This window comes from Euprymna scolopes, chromosome 8, assembly GCF_053919585.1.
Source record: "Euprymna scolopes isolate OS-2025 chromosome 8, ASM5391958v1, whole genome shotgun sequence".
NCBI lineage: Eukaryota > Metazoa > Mollusca > Cephalopoda > Sepiida > Sepiolidae > Euprymna > Euprymna scolopes.
The window spans coordinates 160685040-160707258 of record NC_136489.1 but is presented as its reverse complement, the minus strand read 5'-3'; the positions used below and the strand labels follow the sequence as shown (position 1 = coordinate 160707258).

Genomic DNA, 22219 nt, shown 5'->3' with positions numbered 1-22219 from the left:
TGTTTTTATTTAATGTAAAATGTTTATTCGGTTCGAAAATCATACAGTGTTTATCAGTATATTTGAAAAAGACAAATGGCGGTGAGGTCTCTGTTGAATACGTTAAGTTTGGGAAAATCAGTTAAAACTAAAAAATTATGCAAAATACTGTTAGAAACTCAATCAGTATATGTCAACCTATGCAGGGCTACCCGGCGTTGCTCGGGACCGTATAAAACAATGAGAAAAATGAAGTTACTTTTGAACATACCTATTATTCTTAGGATAGAGGAATTTTTGTATGTATCATTTGCTATCTCGAGCAAAAGAATATTTTACCTACCCTGGGACGGGCAGTACACATGTATGAAAATCCTGCTGAGACATCTTCCAAAAATGACATCATTTTTTCTTAAAATTATAGTGCTGATAATGAGTAAGGAAAGAAACGCAGTAATGTTGAAATTTATGGTGAAGCAAGGGTTACCTAATTATTAACCAAGACTATTTATATATTAATTTAGAAATCCTAATGATCCATCTTCTAAAAATGCTCGAACTGCGTTTGTTACAGTTCAAACCTCTCTCTTACATGCAAAACTGCCGACTGGAAGGACAGCATTTTGTTACATGATAAGGGCTGTCCCCTTTTCATGTAAGTATAAAAATGGAGAATTTAGTTTAAAATGAAAATGAAAAAGCAATAGATAAATTCGAACCTCGTAATTTAGTTTAGAAATAGATTACGTGTGAGAATTTAAAAATGTAAAACAAACATTTGTTTAGAATATAGATAAATATTTCAAGGAAAAAATGTGAACTCGCAAGTTTGTTATGAAATTTTAAATTGAAAGAATGCAGCTTATAAGATAATGTTTTTAACATATTGAATATAGGTTAAAATTCCTTTTCTGAGAAATAGGAAAAGTTTAGGACACGTATGTCCAGAACACGTCATGACGTCACGGAAAATAGAAAGTTCTAGGAATAGAGAAAAAACTAGTGAGAAAACTCGGAGAGAGACAGTCAGGCGTCTAGGAGCAAGACGTCACGTTGAAACTAAAATGTGAGACTTTGAATTCTTGGTGATGGAACACGGCCGTGTGACGAAATAAACCATCAAGTGTTTTTTTGTAAAGCTCGTCTTGTGTCTTATGATTCTTACAGAAAGGTAAAGTGGAATTGTATTATATATTTGTGTTATGTCTTTACATACACGTCTCAACATCATCATGTCCGAACTGTCTGAACACTATCCCTTCACACCAAGAGCTTTCTTCTTCTTCCATTCAACGCAATTAAGGAATGAACATTTAATATATAAGAATCTCTCCTAACATGAACAATCTATCTAAGTCTCTTACAACAAAATCTCTCTCTCGAACTCTCTCTGAGTCTTACAACATCCCTCACTGTAATAAGACTCTTACTCTCTCTCTCTAAGACTGTGCTTTTAATAAGCATCCCTTCCTAAGACTCTCTCTCAATGAAACCCCTATATAACAATTTTCTTTGCCTCATGGACTGAGAGACAAAATAGGGGAAGCGAAAGTTACTAGGCTGCGGAAAAATGTACCCATAAATGCTTTCAGTTCTCCGTTTGTTTTTAAATCCAGGAATAAATGCTTTTTAATTTAAATCGTTAGAACCTCTCAAAGATATGAGTTTTCAGTTATTTTTTATTTTATTTTTTTTAAATCCACTTTTTTTTCTAAATAAAACTGAACTAATTTCCGCTCTCATGACAGTTCTCGCTGAAAACTAAAAATGTTGATTTTATTGTGAAGTCTAAGACTTTTTTTATTTTATCAAAGAATTTTTACGTTTCTGAATTTTTGATATAAGGATTGATTATTCGTATTATTTGGATTTTTCTGGACTACTATTTTCATATTCAGTTTTATTTTCACAACATTTCGGGCAGTGTAACCTTCTTCCGGTGTATCTTGCTGAACTCAAGAATCTGCACTAGAATTGTCTGCAAGGACTTGTAGCGTGATGAATAAATCACTTGATTACACTCTTCTGTAGGTTGAAGGGTTAATATTCAGTGCGGGTGACATTCAAAATACAAATTACTGGATTTCTATCTGGTTATGGCGTCAAATAAAATGTTCCGTTCGAAATTCCGTGCTGATTTCAGAGGTCAACAAGATTCTAGAGTTCAACACGATAAACCTAAAGAAGGTCAGAGGTTATGTCAGCTGAATAACACTGGCGATGAGAACGATAGTCAGAATAAAAGTTACTTCCTATTCCTGGATATGACCTTAAACTACATCCGATGGTGAGCCTCCAGCTTGCAGGCTTTGGGGAGTGTGGAGCCACCCTTTAATTGGCATTGCTCCCAGGTCCACTCTGACCCGGAGTGGTAGTACCTGTTAGGGTCCCAACTATGGGTTAAATAAAACCAGACTTGAAAAAAAAAAATATTCTATTAAAATTTTTTTTTCAAAATCACTGGATTCGGCATTAAATAACGTGAAAAGGGTTGATATACCGTAAAACAACCAACCAATCCTGTTCCTAAACCTACGTAAGCACTCTATGATTGAAACTGATTAAAAAAATTGTTTTTAGTACTGCCTTCTCTCTCTCTACGCACGCACGCACACACACACATAGAAGAGAGGCTTGTGACCCACAAGGTTAGAAAATTATTTTGCTTTCGGCTGTTTTTGCTATAGGTTGATCATATCTCTGAATGATGAATGTCTAACATTGTTTTATCAACGTTTAATGATAAGCCCACTTGGATTTGGGTTCGCAAACAGGTGTGAGGGAGATTTGGGAATACCCGACTTGAGGTTCCACCGAGACGCTGCCCTTCCAAACCTTGACAGAAGAGTCTGCATGGGACCCCATAGTCAAGGCCACTTTTCCCGACCCAACCTCATCCTCAATCACAAGGTTGAGGTGTGTCGAAAACCATGGAGCGACACGCAGTTCTTGAGTTTAGGGCCATGCTAAGGAACCTTCCAAGGTCCAGCGACCTTTCACGGCTGACTAGAAAGGAACTATATAAAGAACTAGTGGGGGGGGGCTGATGACCCGCTTGAGTTGGGCGCCAGGTTTGAATCATCTCAATAACTCTCCTGGTGATTGGCCCAAAACACGTTGCCCCCTTAACGCCATACTGAAAAGTATTAGACTAGTGAGGTCCACAGGGTGTCCCTGTTGTAGGACCCCAGCCAAGGAAATGCCAGAACACGCGTTCTTCAGTTGCAGTGGACTCTGACAGTAATGGGTGTATGTCAACGAGATGACAGCTCGCATTGATCCCGAGCATCCTTGCCCACTGGACGTGTTCTACATCATCCACAGCGCAAAGCTGCCGTGAGACAGGGAGAGACGAATGGTGTTTCTTGCGATCCAGGGTGTGGCTGGAATGGTGATATGGAGTTCAAGAGTGCAAGAGAAGTGCGGGATAGAATCTTTTGCTGATCAGGATCTGGTCCCCTTCTTCAAGCACCAGCTGAAGGTAAAAATCAGATGTGATAAGAGAAGATTATACTCCAAGGCCTTTGACCGAAGATGGACAAAGATAGTGAGTCTGGGCATGCGTAGAGGTGCCAAGTTGGAGTTTGTGTTCCTCGCCTAAGCATGACATACACGGTTCCAGATCCTGCCGGACTTCAGATCTCTAAAACAAGCGTTTAGACTAGGTTCTAAGCTAGCCGAGTGAATGGCCCCCTCCATCCACGATTGTGGAGGAGAAATCCTTCACGACTGAGACAATTTTTATTTTTGTTCCTTTTCTCCACATTAAAAAATGAGCCTGGTGTCTAACTCTGTCCCCCCTGTGGGGAAGCATTGTGAATAGGAACGTTAACATCTCCCCCCCCCCTCTCTCGACACTGCCTGAATTTTGACTCTGATGACCCTCTTCAATTCAGGAATAGTCTGGAGATTATTTTGATAGGCGTTATCTTTGAAATAAACCTAGTGATAAAAATGTGCAGGGAGATAGGGGTGGCTAGGATAAACCCTATTTAGGATCACACTGCCTACTGATGAGACAATCGCCAAAGTATCCCATATTGAATGGTGATAAAATAAAGACTGTTGGATATACATAGCTGAAACTTAGTGGACATGTCAAGCATAGATTGAAGTTTTTTTTTTTTTACCGAATCTGATTGCAGTGTAGAAACAATTTGAAATTTTATAAACCATTCAATAGCTTTTGAGGGGTCGGGGGAGAATTGCCTTGTACATGAAAAAAAAGTTAATCTTTACATAATTCTTTTCTGTTATTTAGCAATTGATAAGTGTTAGATCACCTGTGATTACTAATGTAGATGGAATGTATATGTTACTGTTAGGGTTTGTTTTACAATCCACAGAGGTACAAATAGTTGTCAAAAAACAAATATATAACAAATAAATGTTATCAAAGGCAAGGTAAGTTACTTTTCTACCTAACTAGATAGGTTTTTAGTGTTTTTATTCAGTGTAAAATGTTTATTCGGTTCGAAAAACAAGTAATATTGAGCGCTACCAAGAACAAGAAGAAATAGCTTGATATCTTTGAAGTCTCGCCAATAACTTTAAAATAAGAAATAAAACAAAATGGTGACAGAAACTCAATAAATGTTACCGTGACATTTATTGAGTGAGTTTCTACCAGCATTTTGTTTTATTTTTTATTTTAAAGTGATCATTGAGACTTCAAAGTTGTAAACAGACATCGTGGTCATTTTTATGTTCTCCAGTAGCACTCAATATTACTTGTTTTACGAACCGAATAAACATTTTACATTAAATAAAAACACTAAAAACTTATTCGGTTAAATAGAAAAGTAACTTCTCTTGGATTTGATTACATATATTAGTAGTATTGGGATGATTAATCAGAAAAATCGACAAATTTGGGGGAATCGATATCGGAATTTAAAAAATTTAGGCCTATTTTTTGATGCCAAAACGATTCTTTTGTCTTTTTTTTTTTTTTTATTATTTGATTTTGTTTAAAGCAAAATCTTCCATTGCTGGTAATAATGATAAAATAATAAATATTTATTGATTTTAAAATACCAGTAAAGTTAAAATCGATAGATCATCCTCCACAAGTGTATTTTTACGTTTATGAAAATATCGGCATATTTAACATGTATTTTTTTTTTTTTTTTTTTTATGGAAATCGGGGGGAAAATAGCAACTATATAGTTAAATATTTAGAGATTTATAAAGAATCAGAATCAGGAATTTAGTACGGAATCAGTAATTTTATCGAAATCGGATGAAAAATATTGGAATTGTCCCATCACTAATTATTGGTCCCCTGACAAAGGAGGAATTGAATCGAGTAATTCACTCTCGTTCGTTTGTTCGCACTTTTCTCAATAATGATGCCTTAAATTTTTTTGAAATTTTACACAAACATTAGTCATGGCGAAAGTAAATTTTTATCAGAATGGATTTTCTCGTTGCCCTCCTAAGGGGAATTATAGAGATAAAATTACCCCGAAATCGTTCATTTGTTCACACTTCTCAATAACCACTCCTTGAATATTTTTTTTTTTTTTTTTTTTAAACTTTTGCACAAACATTAGTCATGGTGAAAGTAAATTTTTCACCTATTGAGAGGGACGCCACATGCTCGTCTTGCAATGCCAACTTGTTTTGAAAATCAAGATGATTATTCGTTTGTTATTTTCACGTTTCGGCTGATGTAACCTCCAACCTTCTTCATGTGCATCTTTTCAAATGTGAGAATCTTCATGTGAAACTCTGCTAACCGTACAGAATTTTAAATTGAATTTTTGGATTCTATCACTAAGGTAGATTATTCTTGTTCCATCAGTCGTTCCTGGGTTGAATACTAATTATGTTATTCTTAGCTCTCAACATCTGTAATAAGGACTGAGGCTTTTGTCTAGAACATTCCATGAGCAATGTTTCTGACAAAGAGGAAAGAATTGCTGTTTTCTATTTCTGTAATCTATTCCAGCTAACACTTATTATTGGCAAGTTTTTGACATTAAAGTAATTATTTATTTTTTCAGCTCCTTACATCAAGTGGCTTCATACTTTGTCTGAGTTTATTTCCGTAAATAAAATGTGATATTATGAGAATAGCAACCAAGATGAAAATAGTCTGAATAATCCAAATTGTTAATCCTCACCTCCAAAAATTTTGAAACAAGATAATTATGTTTGCAATAAAACTTTCATCGTTTATCCTTTAAAAATTTCTTGCAGATTGTAGACAGTTCAATTAGTCCTCAGGGTAAGTAAATTCCAAGAACCTTTTCTTTTATTTATTTGGATTCATTATTTCTATATCATAGACATTTTTTTTTTTTTTTTTTTTTTACATAGGCATCACCACATTATCAAGGCCAAGAGGCCACTCAAGGATACTCTGGTTTTGTTATAGTAGATTGTTGCATAAGTTCCCACCGTGTTTTTTTTTTTTTTTTTTTTAAGAAAATCAAAGAATTTTAACAGCAAAAGTAAGTTTGTGTGGGACCCAAGCTCCAAATTTTTGTGTGAATTCCATTGACTAAGGTACTGTGAAATTATCACAAAATCATCTTTTCACCCAATTCTGTACATGTCTGATGGCCATCTTTCTTCAAAAGAACCCTGAGTTGGTTTTTACCTTTCTTGATTGGTCTTCTGGAACGAGGAGCATCATCGAGGTCAAAATTACTGTTTGAATCTGGTAAACCAATCCTAAACAGTCCTCTCAGCTATAGCATTTTCTCAATATATGGCACAAATATCCTTAGTCACTTTACTCGCTGTTTGACCTCGATTAAAGGCGAAAAGAAGGAAGTGTCGAAAATGTGATTTTTTTTTATCTGCTTGACAATCCATTTGACGGTTCTGAAAAGCGAGAAAAAAATTATGAGCAAAAAACGATGACCATTATCTTGGAGAACAGAATATGTGATTTCTAATGGTATATAACGCTTTGCCAAATATCAAAACATGTTTTAGAACCAATTTTTTATGAAACGCCGGGAAGTTATGCAACAACTTGAATATTTGATATCCTATTATATATATATATATATATATATATATAATATATAGTTGCACAAGTGGTTGGGACTATTTTGTTCTCTACATGTGTGCCAATAATGTTTCATCATGTCAAAGATATGACACGCATGATGTTGGAAAAATAAGAATTGAAATGTGTTAATATTTATTAATGATTGACATCGGAAGATTTTTTTTTAATGATTGACATCGGAAGATTTTTTTTTAATGATTGACATCGGAAGATTTTTTTTTAATGATTGACATCGGAAGATTTTTTTTTAATGATTGACATCGGAAGATTTTTTTTTAATGATTGACATCGGAAGATTTTTTTTTAATGATTGACATCGGAAGATTTGTTAATGATTGACATTGGAAGATTTGTTAATGATTGACATTGGAAGATTTGTTAATGATTGACATTGGAAGATTTGTTAATGATTGACATTGGAAGATTTGTTAATGATTGACATTGGAAGATTTGTTAATGATTGACATTGGAAGATTTGTTAATGATTGACATTGGAAGATTTGTTAATGATTGACATTGGAAGATTTTTTTTTAATGATTGACATTGGAAGATTTTTTTTTAATGATTGACATTGGAAGATTTTTTTTTAATGATTGACATTGGAAGATTTTTTTTTAATGATTGACATCGGAAGATTTGTTAATGATTGACATCGGAAGATTTGTTAATGATTGACATCGGAAGATTTGTTAATTGACATTAAAGACAGTATAAAAATATGTAAACATAGCATCACCGTATCAGGTGAGTTGCTGGACAAAATCGACTCTATCCTTTCACAGGTCTCTATCCTCTGTGTCCTTTGGAAGATCTTCAAGTTGTAAGCCAGTGTCTTCTGCCAATAATTTTGTGTATGTGTTGACAGTTCTTTCTACTTTTGTAACGTGGCTTTTATTTTAGTAATTCGTAAAAATAAAACTGGAAAGAAATAAAAATCCGGATCGGCAGTTTTTCTTTGTTAACAAAAGCATTTATTACCGTTATTTTTGGCATCACTTGAAAAGTCTCTTGCTGCCAAATGTCCATCTAACCTGGTGACGTTTCTCCTTCTTCTGACCACATGCTGGCCACACTCGGCCTATCTTCATTCTCAACTTGTCCATTTGCTTCCCTCGACCACGTGGTGCATTTTTTCTCCTTTTTCTTTTTTCTTCTTGTGCACGCTTAATAATTTGCATATGTGTCCTTTTCAGCTACTGCTGCTGCTAATCTCTTCACAAGTCAGCCATCCTTTGCTGCCGCTGCTGATATTTTTCCACGCGCTCATTTGCACCATACCATGTTACACTTTAGCAGTCCCGTGTTTAGGAGATTCCACAGTAGTACATCGCTGACGACCTCGTCTGTTTTCTGTAATAATTCTGAAAATACGCAAGCATATAAACAAAGAAAATAAAGAAATACACGTCAGGAATGAGTCCTTTGCTTTTTAGCAATTCAAGAAAATATATAAACGGCAAAATGGCCGCAAGCGTTTGTGTGTGTCCACGAAAGGCTTGTTTGGATGGGGGCTTCTCACGTCTGGTTAGATTCCGCAAGAAGTTTTCGCATGTTTCCTAGATCATAATATCTTGGATTCGCAAACGGACATCATCTCTATCGTTTTTTTCATCAAGTTCAACAAAATTCATACCGTGCCATCGTTTTCGGTGTTTGTTTGGCTTTTTCACATAAAGCAGAACTATTCGAACGCAAACAACAGCTTGACAGCCTGATGGCTGGCACTGCACCAAAATGAGATTAGTTCTCGGTCAATGGAGGGGAAAACCTTTCTATACTGAGAAAATTTCATTTTTAAGCAATCTGTTTTCATAGGAAAACAAATAAATACCGACAGAAAGCGGGAAGCTTACCTGGCCCTCGGCCAGTTTTAAAAGTAATGTTCATTTCTGCTTCTGTGTGGCGACTCCTATGATTCTTAAATTAATTACCAACTATCACTATCACTATCCTTTTTGGTCTAATGGTTAGCGTGGAAAACTAATTACCCACCTCTCTATCTTTTTTCAATGTCTTTCCTCAGTGGCTCTACCAGTCGGTATTTGTGGCTTAACCATTCAATCATATTCTTGTAAGGAAGAAAGACCCAGATGTACTCAGATTATCACAACACACTGTTTCTAATAAGCTACTAGCAGACTGCCGGGCATTGCCCAGTTGTAAAATATGTTTAAATATTATATTTTAATTCATGCAGATTACGTATTTATTAATATAGAAATAATTCTCTATCGATTATTACGTTGAACCTTATATATATTAGCGAGATCAGAACTAAAAAAAATATATTTATGACTTGGGTGCCATCAGCTAGAATTGAAACCAAGATGACTATAATATGGTCGTCTTCAAGTCCAAAGTTTTTAGTGGTTTTATTCACTTTAAAACGTATATTCGGTTTAAAAAAAGACCTAGTGTTGAGCATTAGGTAAGAACAAGAAAATGGCCGCGAATTGACACCTAAATATTTAAAGATTTTTTTATAAATGACTTCAAAATAGAAAATTATATAAAATACTGTTAAAAACCCACTCAATATATGTTACTGTGATATATATTGGGTGGGTTTCTCACAGCATTTTGTATAATTTTTTATTTTCATATGATTAAAAAATTAAATTAAATAAATTTATGGCTCAAATTGAGGAAATATTTGCTTTCTTCATTTTCAAACTGTAGCAGTCGAAAAATTGCCAAAATAACTAGCAGAGGCAAAATCTCGCAGCTCGAGATTTAAATCTTCCGTCTTATTGGCTTGCCCAATCACAAGCCAGCTCCCAGTCACGTGACCAAGTATATAAAAGGTAAAACCGACAATGCTCTCCCTCTTACTTTTTCTCCCTGGCCTTTGCTGGCAGGAGACATTCGTCGGAGCCTTTGGCCCCAGGCCAATGAGAGTACAACAAGCCAACATGGCTACCTTCAAACATCCACTTATTTCGACGTGCGGTATCCACACAAACTTTATCATGCTACAGAACTGGTCTCGTCGATACACCAAAACACACTCCTAGCACACACTACAACACATAAACACACTGAAGACTTTGCTCTTTATTTTCTCCTTTAATCGGCCTCCTTCATCCCCACAACTACTGGCTACAACAAGTGTAAACTGAACTATTCTCTCAGTCAACAAGCCGGTATAATATTCATACTATCCTTACAAACAAGAACACTTCCAGCTACTAACTCGTTTCTCTCATATACATGCTACTAATGATGACAAATAAAGCTCTTAGTACCCACTACAACACATAAACACACTGAAAACTTTGCTCTTTATTCCTCCTTCATCCCCAAAACTGTTATATTATGAACCTTTTTTTTTAGAATTCAAATACACAACACATTTAGTATAAGCAACAGTCCGTTTTTATTCCTCGTTGTTTCTCTGTTACGGTGGAGAGAGAGAAGAGTAGGAGAGAGACAGAGAGGAGTATATTGTTGCGTCCGCTTGGTTGACAATCAAATGTCCATCTGCCAATCTTCTTTCATGTCACTTTTTCTGTCAACTTTTAAAAACATCCACACAACTTTAATTGCTACATTCCTTCTCAAACAATAACAAATTTTGTTTACATTCGTGAGAAATATTGAAACAATTTTGATTTAGCTACTAATGGAGATAACAAATAAAGTTGCTTTTAAATGTTAAAATGAGACTATTAAACTAAAAAACTGTCTTCAAAATCTTTCAAACTTGAAAGCAACACAATGCGCAGTATTGCTTGCAATGAGAAAACATGTTAAACAATTTTTTAAAAAAATGCAAAAACTTGTTTGGAAAATATATTATTTAATTTGAATTAATTATTGAGATGAGTATTATTTATTAATTTATTTTTAATGTGGACCATTCTTCTCATCTTTATTAGTTGTTGTTTCATGATGTTTCGGCCAACTATTCCTTTGGCCTTCGTCAGGTGGTAACCGCGACTGATAGGAACTTTAAATCTCCTAACTGTATTCTCAGCAATTACTGCCATCCATAGTTGTTGTCGTCTCACCACATTTTTGGCCAAGTAAGCCTCTGACCAGCTTTGAGTAAGATTGAAACCGCTATCTTCAGACAATTCTCACCTGGAACCATAGAGATTCAACGTCTCTATCTACTGCACCACAGGCCTCAAAGGCCGATCAAGGTTGAATTTTTTGGTTTCATAAATTCACGTTTATTTTTATTATCTGATCTTCCATGGTCAGGTCCGTACCGAATGGTATATATATTATTTAATTGGAATTCATTATTGAGAATGCAGTTAGGAGATTCGGAGTTCCTATCCCGTCGCGGTTACCACTTGATGAAGGTCAGAGGAATAGATAACTAAAACTTCGTGAAACAACTAAGAAAAGATGAGGATAATAGTCCGCATTGTTTGGAAAAGTTTTAAAATTTAGATGCTGGTATTCGGTTTTATTTTTAACTAGCAGGGGTACCCGGTGTTGCCTGGGTGTGGAGAAGTGGTAAAGTAAGGATACCGAGGTGTTAAAAAAAAAGGTAAGGATACCAGGTGTTAAAAAAAAAAAAAAAAAAAAAAAAAAAAAGAGCATAGCTACCCAATGGAAAAATAAAAGAACGGATAAAAGGAACAGAAAAAAAAATCACATAAATAACCCTGTTTAAATGTTAAAACTTTTTTTTAAAAATTGGAAAAACAAAAAAGAAAAATAAGTTCAATACATGGTGTGAACGTGAAAACTGAAGCTTACGACACTGCTTCAAGAACCACTGCTCCACGATGAAGTCATCAAAGTAACGTTTTTTTTTTTTCTGTCTAAACCAAGTCAAGAAAGAACGCCATTCGCGCATGTGTGCTTATCTAAAATGTTATGAAGGAACGATTTCTTGCTACCCTCCCTCATTCCAAATGTCTATTTCTATAGGAAATAATTGATCGTTTTTTTTCTAATTCTCATATTATTCGACCGAGACATTGCTCTTTCAACCTAATTAAAAAAGAAAACAAATGCATAAAAATTATGATGTACATACCTGTTACGGAACAAAAATGTCATATTCCAAAAATCATGTAAATTGATCAAGTACCTTTATTTTTAACCAACAAAATCAAATTTTATGAGGAAGTAAAATGGAACGTCTTATATCACCATCTTAAAAACAAAGAAGGCAGATAATTCCACAATAATTCAAGCTTGCAAGATCAACCTAGTAATGGTAATGATTTCACATTAATCGGTTAAAATCATATAAAAATGATAAAGCGACTTGATCAATTTACATGAGTTTTGAAATATGACATTTTTCTTCCGTTACGAGTATGTACATCATAAACATTTTTTTGTTTTTTTATTTAGGTTGAATTCTAGATTTGCACCTGAAGCTCTTAGTCTGTGAGACAATCTTTTGTTCTGGTGCTGCCAGATGAAGCTGTCTAAAGATATTGGCTTCCTGACTTCAAATGTTGTTGTTGTTTTTTTCCTTTTCTTTTGCAAAACTCAATCATGTTCTGCAAAGTCAAAAACAAAAATAACTTTTTTCTCTACAAAACACCCAAACTAAACACCATGAATGAATATTTGGATACATCAAGAACTTGAAGTGTAAAAAATTTTTTCCAAAATTACTGAATTCGGCATTAAACGACCAGGAAATGGTTGATATGCTGGAAAACAAAACAACCAAATCCGTTATTTAATTTTTTGATCCCTAACAAATAAGGAATTGGACCTAGTAATTCGCTTCCGTTTGTTCATTTGTTTGTTTGTACTTTTCTCAATTAATACACCTTGGATTTTTTCTGAAAATTTTGCGCAAACATTAGTCATGGTGAAAGTAAATTTTTGCCAGAACAGAGTTTCCGGGATAACTCTGGTTGCCCCCTAGGGGACATTATAGGGGTAAAATTGCCACCAAATCGTTCGTTCGTTTGTTTGTTTGCACTTTTCTCAATAACTACGCACTGGATTTTAAAAAGAATTTTGTGCAAACATTAGTCATGGTGAAAATAAATTTTTGCCAGAATGGATTTTCCGAGATAACACTGGTTGCCTCGCGCCCCTTAGGGGTAAAATTGCCCTAAAATTGTTCACTTGTGAAGGGGGACCCTACATGCTCGGCTTGTGTCTTTTATTTATCTGTTTTGAATAGCTGAAGTATTTTTTTTTTTTTAATTTCCTATTTTTAGTAAGACAAAGGAATTTAAGACGGAGAAGACGACAAAATTCAAATCAACAACGTGCATCAAATCGCTCAATGGATCCCGTGATTCTTGTAAGTTTTTATATTTTCAATTTGGATTAATTTTACTGAAAAAAAAAAGCTTTATCAGTTGTTCAATTTATTATCATCTTTTTCGTTTTTAATAAATTTTCCAAGTAAAATAAAAAATCTTTCTTCAAGTATTTTTATAGTGGATGCTCTGAACTACAAGCCCTTGTACTCCCTCAACAAAAATTACCCCGACAAACCCAACAAGCAGCAAAGTCCCACCCCTACACAGTAGAGGCCCCCTAGATGTAGGAAGGCCTTCTACTCTAATAGCTTCTTCCCCAGAACTGCTAGATTTTGGAATTCTCTTCCAGTTTCCTGCTTCCCCAACTGTACTGACATGCAGAAGTTCAAGTGTAATGTGAACAGACATCTTGTTGCTAAACTCCCTACATAGTACCCCTGCAACTTAGGCCCCTGATAGTAGCCACCTACATCAAAATGGCAATGTGCCTTGTTTTGGGTGAAAATGTAATAAAGAATATATATATATATATATATTTTTTTTTTTTTTCCCCCTCGCTATTAATTTATGGTCTTTTGACCACGTTTTTAAACAATGTTTTCTCCCCCATTGCCAACGTTAATCTTGAAAAGGGTTGGCTGAAAGACATCTTGATAGGGTTTTTTTTCTGCCCCACCCCTTATTTATCTCTTTTATCTATGCTTAGGAGAAGTATACTTCAGAAGTGTATTTTGGTCTTCTTTTCGGAAGTTTCTTTTTAATGGTTTATGTTTAAACTATAGAAAGAAAAAAAAACAAACCCTAAACCCTCAGCAATTAATTATGACACTACGTTCGGTGTTCTTCAAAAGTGTTATATATATATATATGTGTGTGTGTGTGTGTGTCAAGATAACATCACATACTGAACAATTGATAGAAAATTTATGTTTGGACACGTTCCTCAAGATGTTAATAATGCTTAGATGTACACAAATTTTCATTTTTTTTTTTTTAATCAATTTATGTGCTTTATTTTAATTTGTAATTTATTTATTTTTACATTCAAATAATTTTTTAATTTTTTTTAATCAATTAATGTGCTTTATTTTAATTTGTAATTTATTTATTTTTACATTAAAATTATATTTTTTTTAATCAATTTGTGGTTTATTTTAATTTGTAATTTATTTATTTTTACATTCAAATAATTTTTTTTAATTTTTAATCAATTTATGTGCTTTATTTTAATTTGTAATTTATTTATTTTTACATTCAAATAATTTTTTAATTTTTAATCAATTTATGTGCTTTATTTTAATTTGTAATTTATTTATTTTTACATTGAAATAATTTTTTTTTTAATCAATTAATGTGCTTTATTTTAATTTGTAATTTATTTTTTACATTCAAATAATTTTTTTAATTTTTAATCAATTAATGTGCTTTATTTTAATTTGTAATTTATTTATTTTTACATTCAAATAATTTTTTCTTTTTTTTTTTTTTTTTTTTTTAGAATGCTGAAAATACAAGTACAGATGGTGAGGAAGTTTATATTTTATATTAATATAAATGTTTGTGACATAAATGTTGGCGATGTAAATGGTGACGCAATTATTTTTAAATGTGATATAGATGTTGATGTAAATGGATATTGAATCAAGCTTGAAATGATGCTCACTTCATCTTAAGTATCAAAGCAGCGGGGGGGGGGGGGCTGACTAAGTTTCAATATTTTTAATTATTTTAAATCTCTTAAATTTTGTAGGATTGCAATATCAGCCAGTCTTAAAATATTAGTTTCCACACCTAAATGCATCAAACGTTAATGTCATTGTTTTTTTGTTTTTTTTCTTCCCCTTGCAAAAACTCAATCATGCTCTGTTTAAAACAAAAACAATTTTGCTCTACAAAACAACTAAACTCCATAAAATAACTCAAAAAAGGTTGAACGCTGTAAACAATAGCAACCAAAATAAACAGCATCAATAAATATTTGAAGATATAAAGAATTTGAAGCATAACATTACTGGATTCGGCTTTAAATAACCTGAAAAGTGTTGATATGCCATAAAACAACCAAATCTCTTAAATATTTTTTGTCTGAAGTTCTTTTGTTTTTTTGTTGTTTTTTTTTAGTTTTTCAGAATCGTTTAATCATTTTCTTTGAATTTTTTTTTCAGAATCGTTTAATCATTGGCGAATATCTGATGAACAGACAAATGAGGTGAGTTTAACAATTATTTTAATTTTCTTTTCTGTTTTTATAACATAAGATAACATTTTATGATTTGATCAAAATCTACCATTGCAGGGTGGAACGATAGATTTGTTGCCCTAACAACACCACAGCTTCATTTTAAAACTTTTATTGAAAATATCAATTCGTGTAACTTTATTCTGTAGTAGAGCTGACATCTATTTGATGTAGCCGCCTTCAGCCTCATTTTACAGGGTGGAACGATAGATTTGTTGCCCTAAAGAAAACAACACCACAGTTTCATTTTAAAACTTTTATTGAAAATATCAATTCGTGTAACTTTATTCTGTAGTAGAGCTGACATCGATTTGATGTAGCCGGCTTCAGCCTCAATCACTACCTCGATACGAGTCCGGAACTGGGAACATGCTTTTTTCACAAGTGCTGACGAGTGTTCGGCAAATACTCGGTGGATGGCGAGTTGAAAATCTCAGAAAGCATTTTTTTTCCCCAATAAATGAAAACCTGTATCAAATACTTCAGTTGATTCCCAACCATTTTCAGTGAATTGAAAACTTTTTTTTTTCTGTCGTTGTTAATCTGTAATGGTAAATGCTGACAAGACTTTATTAATGTTTTTTTCCAAGTGTAGTTGCGGTGTTGAAAGCATCAGAACATTGTTTTTAATAAAAATAATTTTTTTCCCCACAGGAATTAGTTTTAAATATATTTTTTAATCTACAGAGTTTTTAAATAAAGACATATTAATCAATTAAATAACACATAACTATTGTTTATTAGCATTAAGCACCCAGCATTGCCCTGTCATAAGATACACTTATTTGTATTTATGCAGATTTAATATTTATTATTATAATTCTCTATTCTATAAGTTTACCCAATATATATTGTTGTTGTTCGTCCGCTGGAACGGCGAGGACCATCTGATCATCCTGTAGGGTGAGGTGGGAGTTGTCATCATCGGTTAGAGCGGATATTGCTGATAAACCCAATCTTTGCTTGAAAAGTTCTACTGCAGTGAGAACAGGGAGTTGTAGCAGATGTCGAGGGTTTCAAAACATTGTCCTTCCAGTCCTTTCTGCGTTTTTTGGTTACTTTCATATTTGCAGGCACCGTCATGAACAGCGGCCTGCCACTTAGCTTTATCTAAAGCTCTCTTCTGCTCTCATGATGACAGATCAACGTTGAAGCCCTTTTTTTTTTTATTTTTTTTTATTTTTTTTATTAATTTTTTTTTTATGGTCACCACTTATCAAGGCCTGGAAGCCACTCTGGGATAAGGGTTATTGTGTGTACAGTAATCAATGGGATAGTATCGTAGTAATCGTTAGTATTGGAGATTTGATAAAGTGTCTTACTTAAGGGGGCGATTCATCAGGAATTTGTTTACGTTGGACTTGAACACATCCAAGTTGTAGTCAGGTGGGAAGCAGGCAAACGGAAGAGAGTTCCACAGGCGGGCACTTCTAAGAAAGAAGCTTTGTTCACGGAATCTACGTTTTGATTTAGGCACAGATAAAGAGTGGGGAAGCTTACTGACAGTGGTTTCAGCTAGACGGGTGTTTTTCATGAAAAATTGGTGAGGGGGTACCAGAGATTGGAGCTCAGATGAGCACTTGCCATGGAAATAATGATAAAACAAAGACATGCTCGCAATGTCTCTTCTGTGGGAGAGAGGTTGCAGGGAAGAGAAAAGGGCATCCCCCACTAAACCACCAAGTCTATTTTGTACTCTGTCAAGGCAGGATAGGCTGTTTTTTAGCAGCTCCTGCCCAGATGTGGCAGCAGTATTCCATCTTTGGACGTACTTGGCTTTTATACAGTTTTTTTTTTTTTTTAAACAGGGTTGTTTTGATCTACCCCACCCCCAACACACACACTTCCGAACACTCAGACAATGCCGGGTACCCCCCCCCCCCCCGCTAGTATATATATATATATATATAAAAGACAAAATGTGTATGCACATTTTATGTATGTCCAGCAACGGCTTTTTTTAGGGGGGGGGTAACTATGTCTTAGAACTATGATTTGTGAACGCATGTCGTGTCTAGATTTATTTTGATCGACTTTTATAAAAATCGTGCTATTTCGTTGTGTCGCCTGTTTGTTCGGCTTTTTAGTATAAAGTGAAACTAAATTGAAACGGGGAGGGGGCGGGGGTCTCGGTTTTTGTGTCGGAACGTCCAGAAAGCAAATCAGTTTTTTATCAGTGCAGTGAAAACAGTCATATCAGACAATTTTTTTTTTTTTTTTTTTTTTTTTTACACAGTGATCACCACTTATCAAGGCCCGGAAGCCACTCAGGGATAAGGGTTATTATTGCAAGTACATTACGTTAGTGTGGAGATTTGATGAAGTGTTTACTTAAGGGGGCGGTTCATTAGGAATTTGTTAACATTGGACTTGAAGACATCCAAGTTGTAGTCCGGTGGGAAGCAGGCAGACGGAACAGAGTTCCACAGGCGTGCAGTTCTAAGAAAGAAGCTTTGTTCATGGAATCCGCGTTTTGATTTAGGCACAGATATAGAGTGGGGAAATTTTTCACAGTGGATTCAGCTAGACGGGTGTTTTTCGTGAAAGATTGGCGAGGGGGGACCAGAGATTGGAGTTCAGACGAGCACCTGCCATGGAAATGATGATAAAACAAGGATATGCTCGCAACGTCTCTTCTGTGGGAGAGAGGTTGCAGGGTAGAGAAAAGTGCATCCCCCACGAAGTCTATTTTGTACTCTGTCAAGGCAGGATAGGCTGTTTTTAGCAGCTCCTGCCCAGATATGGCAACAGTATTCCATCCTTGGACGTACTTGGCTTTTATATAGATAGAGAATTGCGTCAGTAGTGAGATATCTTTTGGAGCGGTAGAAGGATCCCACCATCTTTCCAGCGACCTTGGCAACAGACTTGCTGTACGTGTTCCATTTCAGATCAGGTGTAAAGGTCAAACCCAGAAGCTTGTCAAAACACGGGGCCTCACCCAGACGAGAGCCATCCATCACAATTGATGCCAGCTGGGGATCAGAGCGTTGATGATGTAAGGATAGGAGTTTGGTTTTGGATGCATTAAAGGTAACCAGCCACATCTTCCCCCACTGAACCACGCGCTCGAGATCAGAGGAGAGAGAATCAGAGAGAACTTTGTCATTTACAGCCTTTGATGTGTTGCCGTAGATGGTCGTGTCATCAGCATAGATGTCAACGAATGATTTAAGTATGTGTTTAGGGAGGTCATTGATGTAGATCGGGAAGAGTTGGGCCCAGGATTGACCCCTGAAGGACTCCAGCATTTATATTGCAGGCCTCCGATTTTTGTCCATCTACCAATTGCTTTCATTTGGACACCCCCATTTTTTTTATGGGAAGCTGGTTTTCACCCCAACCCAACATCTTGGGGAAACAAAACCAAAACAACTGTCTCGCAGCCAAACTTAACTGCGGGATTGATGTTTGACCCAACTCACTCATTAGTTAAGTCATCACGTTTTTTGGTTTTTTTCTGCTTTCGCCTCAAGGATTCGGGTCGGGTCCGAGCCTATCTCCCTCCCCCCAACTTTTAAAAAAAATTTTTTCAAACACCCGAGCACCGCTGACAATCCATATTGCATAACATTCGTTTTTTAATTGGTTTTTGTTTTTCTGATTTTTTATTAGAAGTTTTTTTGGGTTTTTCTTATAATATTTAAACAGGGTTATTACTTCGTTTTGTTTTGATTTTACCCACACCCACACCTCTAAACACTGGGTACCCCCGCTAGTCTATATATATAAAAAGCAAAATGTATGTTTGTGTGTGTGTGTATTTGTATGCCTTGCAAAAACTTTCAACACAGACTACGGATTTTTGCCAGATAGGTATCATTTTCAAGCTCAAACCTTCGGCCGACAAATATCGAAAAATTGGCTGAAGACATTAATTCCTTCACCCTCAACGGCTTGCTTTTTTACAGGGATGGTAGAAAAAATCCTTTCATGACAAGATAACGATATACGCATGCGCCAATGACGGTGTCCATCGAATCAGTTTAAATATAAAAACTGACCCCATTCCAGTGACCCTTTATCGTGATGTAGGATATCTTTTTTTTTTTCTTTTTTTTTTCCAAATCTCGATTTTTTTTTTTTTTTTTTTTTTTTTTTTATTGAAACAGTTCTTTCTTTTTCCATCACGTACGCTGTTTTTTCAGATTTTCTAAACAAGTTTATCGTTTTTTTGTCTTTTGCGGTGTGTGTGTGTTGGAGGGGGGGGGCTCCAACACACACACCACAAATTATTTTGTGTTCACTGTTTTTGTTTAACATCGTTTTTTTTTTTTTTTTTTTTTTAAATATTGAAACAGCCCATTTTGTTTTGATTTACCCCTTCCCCAACGCACACACCTCCAAACACCCGGGCAGCGCCAAGCACCCCTGCTAGTCTATCTATATATATATATATATAAAAGGCAAAATGTGTGTGACCATTTCGTGTATGTCTCGCAAAGGCTTCTTTTGCACACGCTCCCGGGGTCGTTACTATCGCTTAAAACTGTTTATATAGGTCCTATATCATAATATCTAGGATTTGGGAACGTTGTCTCTAGATTTATTTACGTCGACTTTTATGAGATTCGCGCTATTTTGCTCTGTCCCCTGTTTGTCCTGCATTTTAGTATAAATACAGTGAAATTAAATTAAAACGTTGTGTTCTCGGTACTGCTTTTCCTCCATTCCCACCATCATCTGGGGGGAAGTGAAAACTAAAAATAACGATCCCGTGATGACCTCATTTAGCGTCTTCCTGTCAATCAAACCTCTTTTACTAGCTTTATAAGCCTTAACTTAACACGCTAATCAATTACTCTCACTTGTGGTCGAGACGGTTAAGTAGTTGGCTTTGGTCTCCACCTCTGCGTCAAGGCTTCCGGGTTCAATCCCTCTTCCCGACCAAAACTATTTTTTTTTTCTTTTACACCTTTAAACACCCGGGCAACGTTTTTTTTTTTATTACTTCGCTTATTCTTTAGTTTACCCCTCCCCCATACACAGGTTTATTTATGCTATTTTTTTTCCGTTTTGGTTTTGGGGTTGTTTTTTTTTACATCGTCTTTTTTTATAATATTTAAGCAGGGTTATTAATTACCCCCCCCCCCATCCATACACACACCTACAAACACCCGGGCAACGCTGGGTACCCTCCCGCTAGTCTAATATATAAAAGGCAAAACGTGTGTGTTTGTATGTCTGCCAAAAACTTTCAACAGAGGCAATGGATTTTCACAAGACTAGTATCATTTTGAAGCTCGACTCTTCGAACGACAAATATCGAAAAATTGGCTAAAAACATTAATTCCTTTACCCTCAACTGGGCACTTTTCTACAGAGGCAATAGATCCTGACAAAATCTGTATTGTTTTAAAGCTCTGTCCTTCAGACGACAAATATAAAAAAAATTGACAAAAAACATTCATTCCTTCACTCTCAACTGAGCAGTTTTGTAGAAGAAAAGGTCGCTTTTTTCGACATTTTAGCAAGTCCTAGTCTTCTTTTCGATTAACTACGTTTAATTTCAACATTACGAACTTCCAGTCGGGCGATGGAGACATTGGCTAAGACATCACGTTTTTTTTTTTTTTTTTTTTTTTGCTTTTTTTCGTTACAGGTTCAAGCCTGCCTGCCTGCCTACTACCACTTTAAAAAAAAAATTTTTTTTTAACACCCTTATCTTCTATTGTTTTAACCCCTCCCACCACCACCACCACCCCGCTACTACCACTTTAAACTAATTATCATAATATAATCTATATATCTATAAAAGTGAAAGTGCGTGTGTCTGTTTGTCTGTATACATTTCCCTACGCAATTTTCAGTCTACAGACTGGAAATTTGATATACAGGGTATTGAGATTTGGGAAAATCTTTGTAATCTGTTTTCGGCCCGAAATTTGGCTGTTAATGGGTCAAAGTTCAGTGATTTGACCTTTGAGAACTCTACCAAACTCCTCCGACAATTTTGGATCTAAATACTTTAAATTTTAGATATAGGTTCCTTGGACATGGATCTAACTTAATAACTTGATTTGAGCCCAAAACAATAAATGTTAAGGGGTCATAATAGAGGGCAAAGTTAAAAAAAATTTGACCTCTGCGGTCTCTACTAAATTACTCAGACAATTTCTGGTCTAAACATTTGAAATTTTACATAAAGGGTATTCAGAGATAGGGCAAGCTTTTTAATCGGTTTGGGTCGGAAATTTGAGCTACTAATATATAAATGCATGTATGTATGTTTGCATCTCTGCCTAAAACTTTCGACAGAGGCAACGTATTTTCATGAGATCAGTATCGTTTTGAAGCGTGACCCTTCAGACGACAAATAACGAAAAATTGGCTAAAAATATTAATTTCTTCACCTTCAACTGAGCACTTTTCAACACGGAGGGGTCGCTTTTTTCAACGATATTTTCGACAGTCATTCCCTCTTTTCGATTGTCTAGCCTTAATTTAAACTTACGTCACTTCCGGTTTGTCTGTGGTCGTAACAGCAAAGACGTTATGTTTTTTTCCCGTTCTTTTCCTCCTTCGCGGTACGGGTTCAAGCTTGCCTTCCTACTACCACGTTTTTTTTTTTTTTTGCTCAATACACACCTCCAAACACCTGGGCAACACCGGGCTGAAATGCTAGTAATATTATTATCTATTAATATAATGCTAACCTCATTGCTAGGTTAGTGTAACTCTTATCTTTGTTGTCGTATGTGGGCGCAGCCGAGATTGAACTCACTACACCACTTTGTATGACACTATCGTTTGCCGGGGAGTGTTAATTGGTTAAG

General features: G+C 35.3%; 1 protein-coding gene across 2 annotated transcripts in view; it reads left to right on the top strand.

Moving 5' to 3' along the window:
- LOC145283920 (uncharacterized) overlaps positions 1 to 22219 on the top strand; it is a 44792-nt gene that overhangs the window by 14901 nt on the left and 7672 nt on the right. For both annotated transcript variants that reach the window (XM_080133021.1, XM_080133022.1), the window contains exons 4-7: positions 6184 to 6211; positions 13157 to 13242; positions 14703 to 14727; positions 15370 to 15413. In XM_080133021.1, the coding sequence (XP_079989147.1) occupies positions 6184 to 6211; positions 13157 to 13242; positions 14703 to 14727; positions 15370 to 15413 (183 nt within the window). The remainder of the gene's footprint in view (positions 1 to 6183; positions 6212 to 13156; positions 13243 to 14702; positions 14728 to 15369; positions 15414 to 22219) is intronic.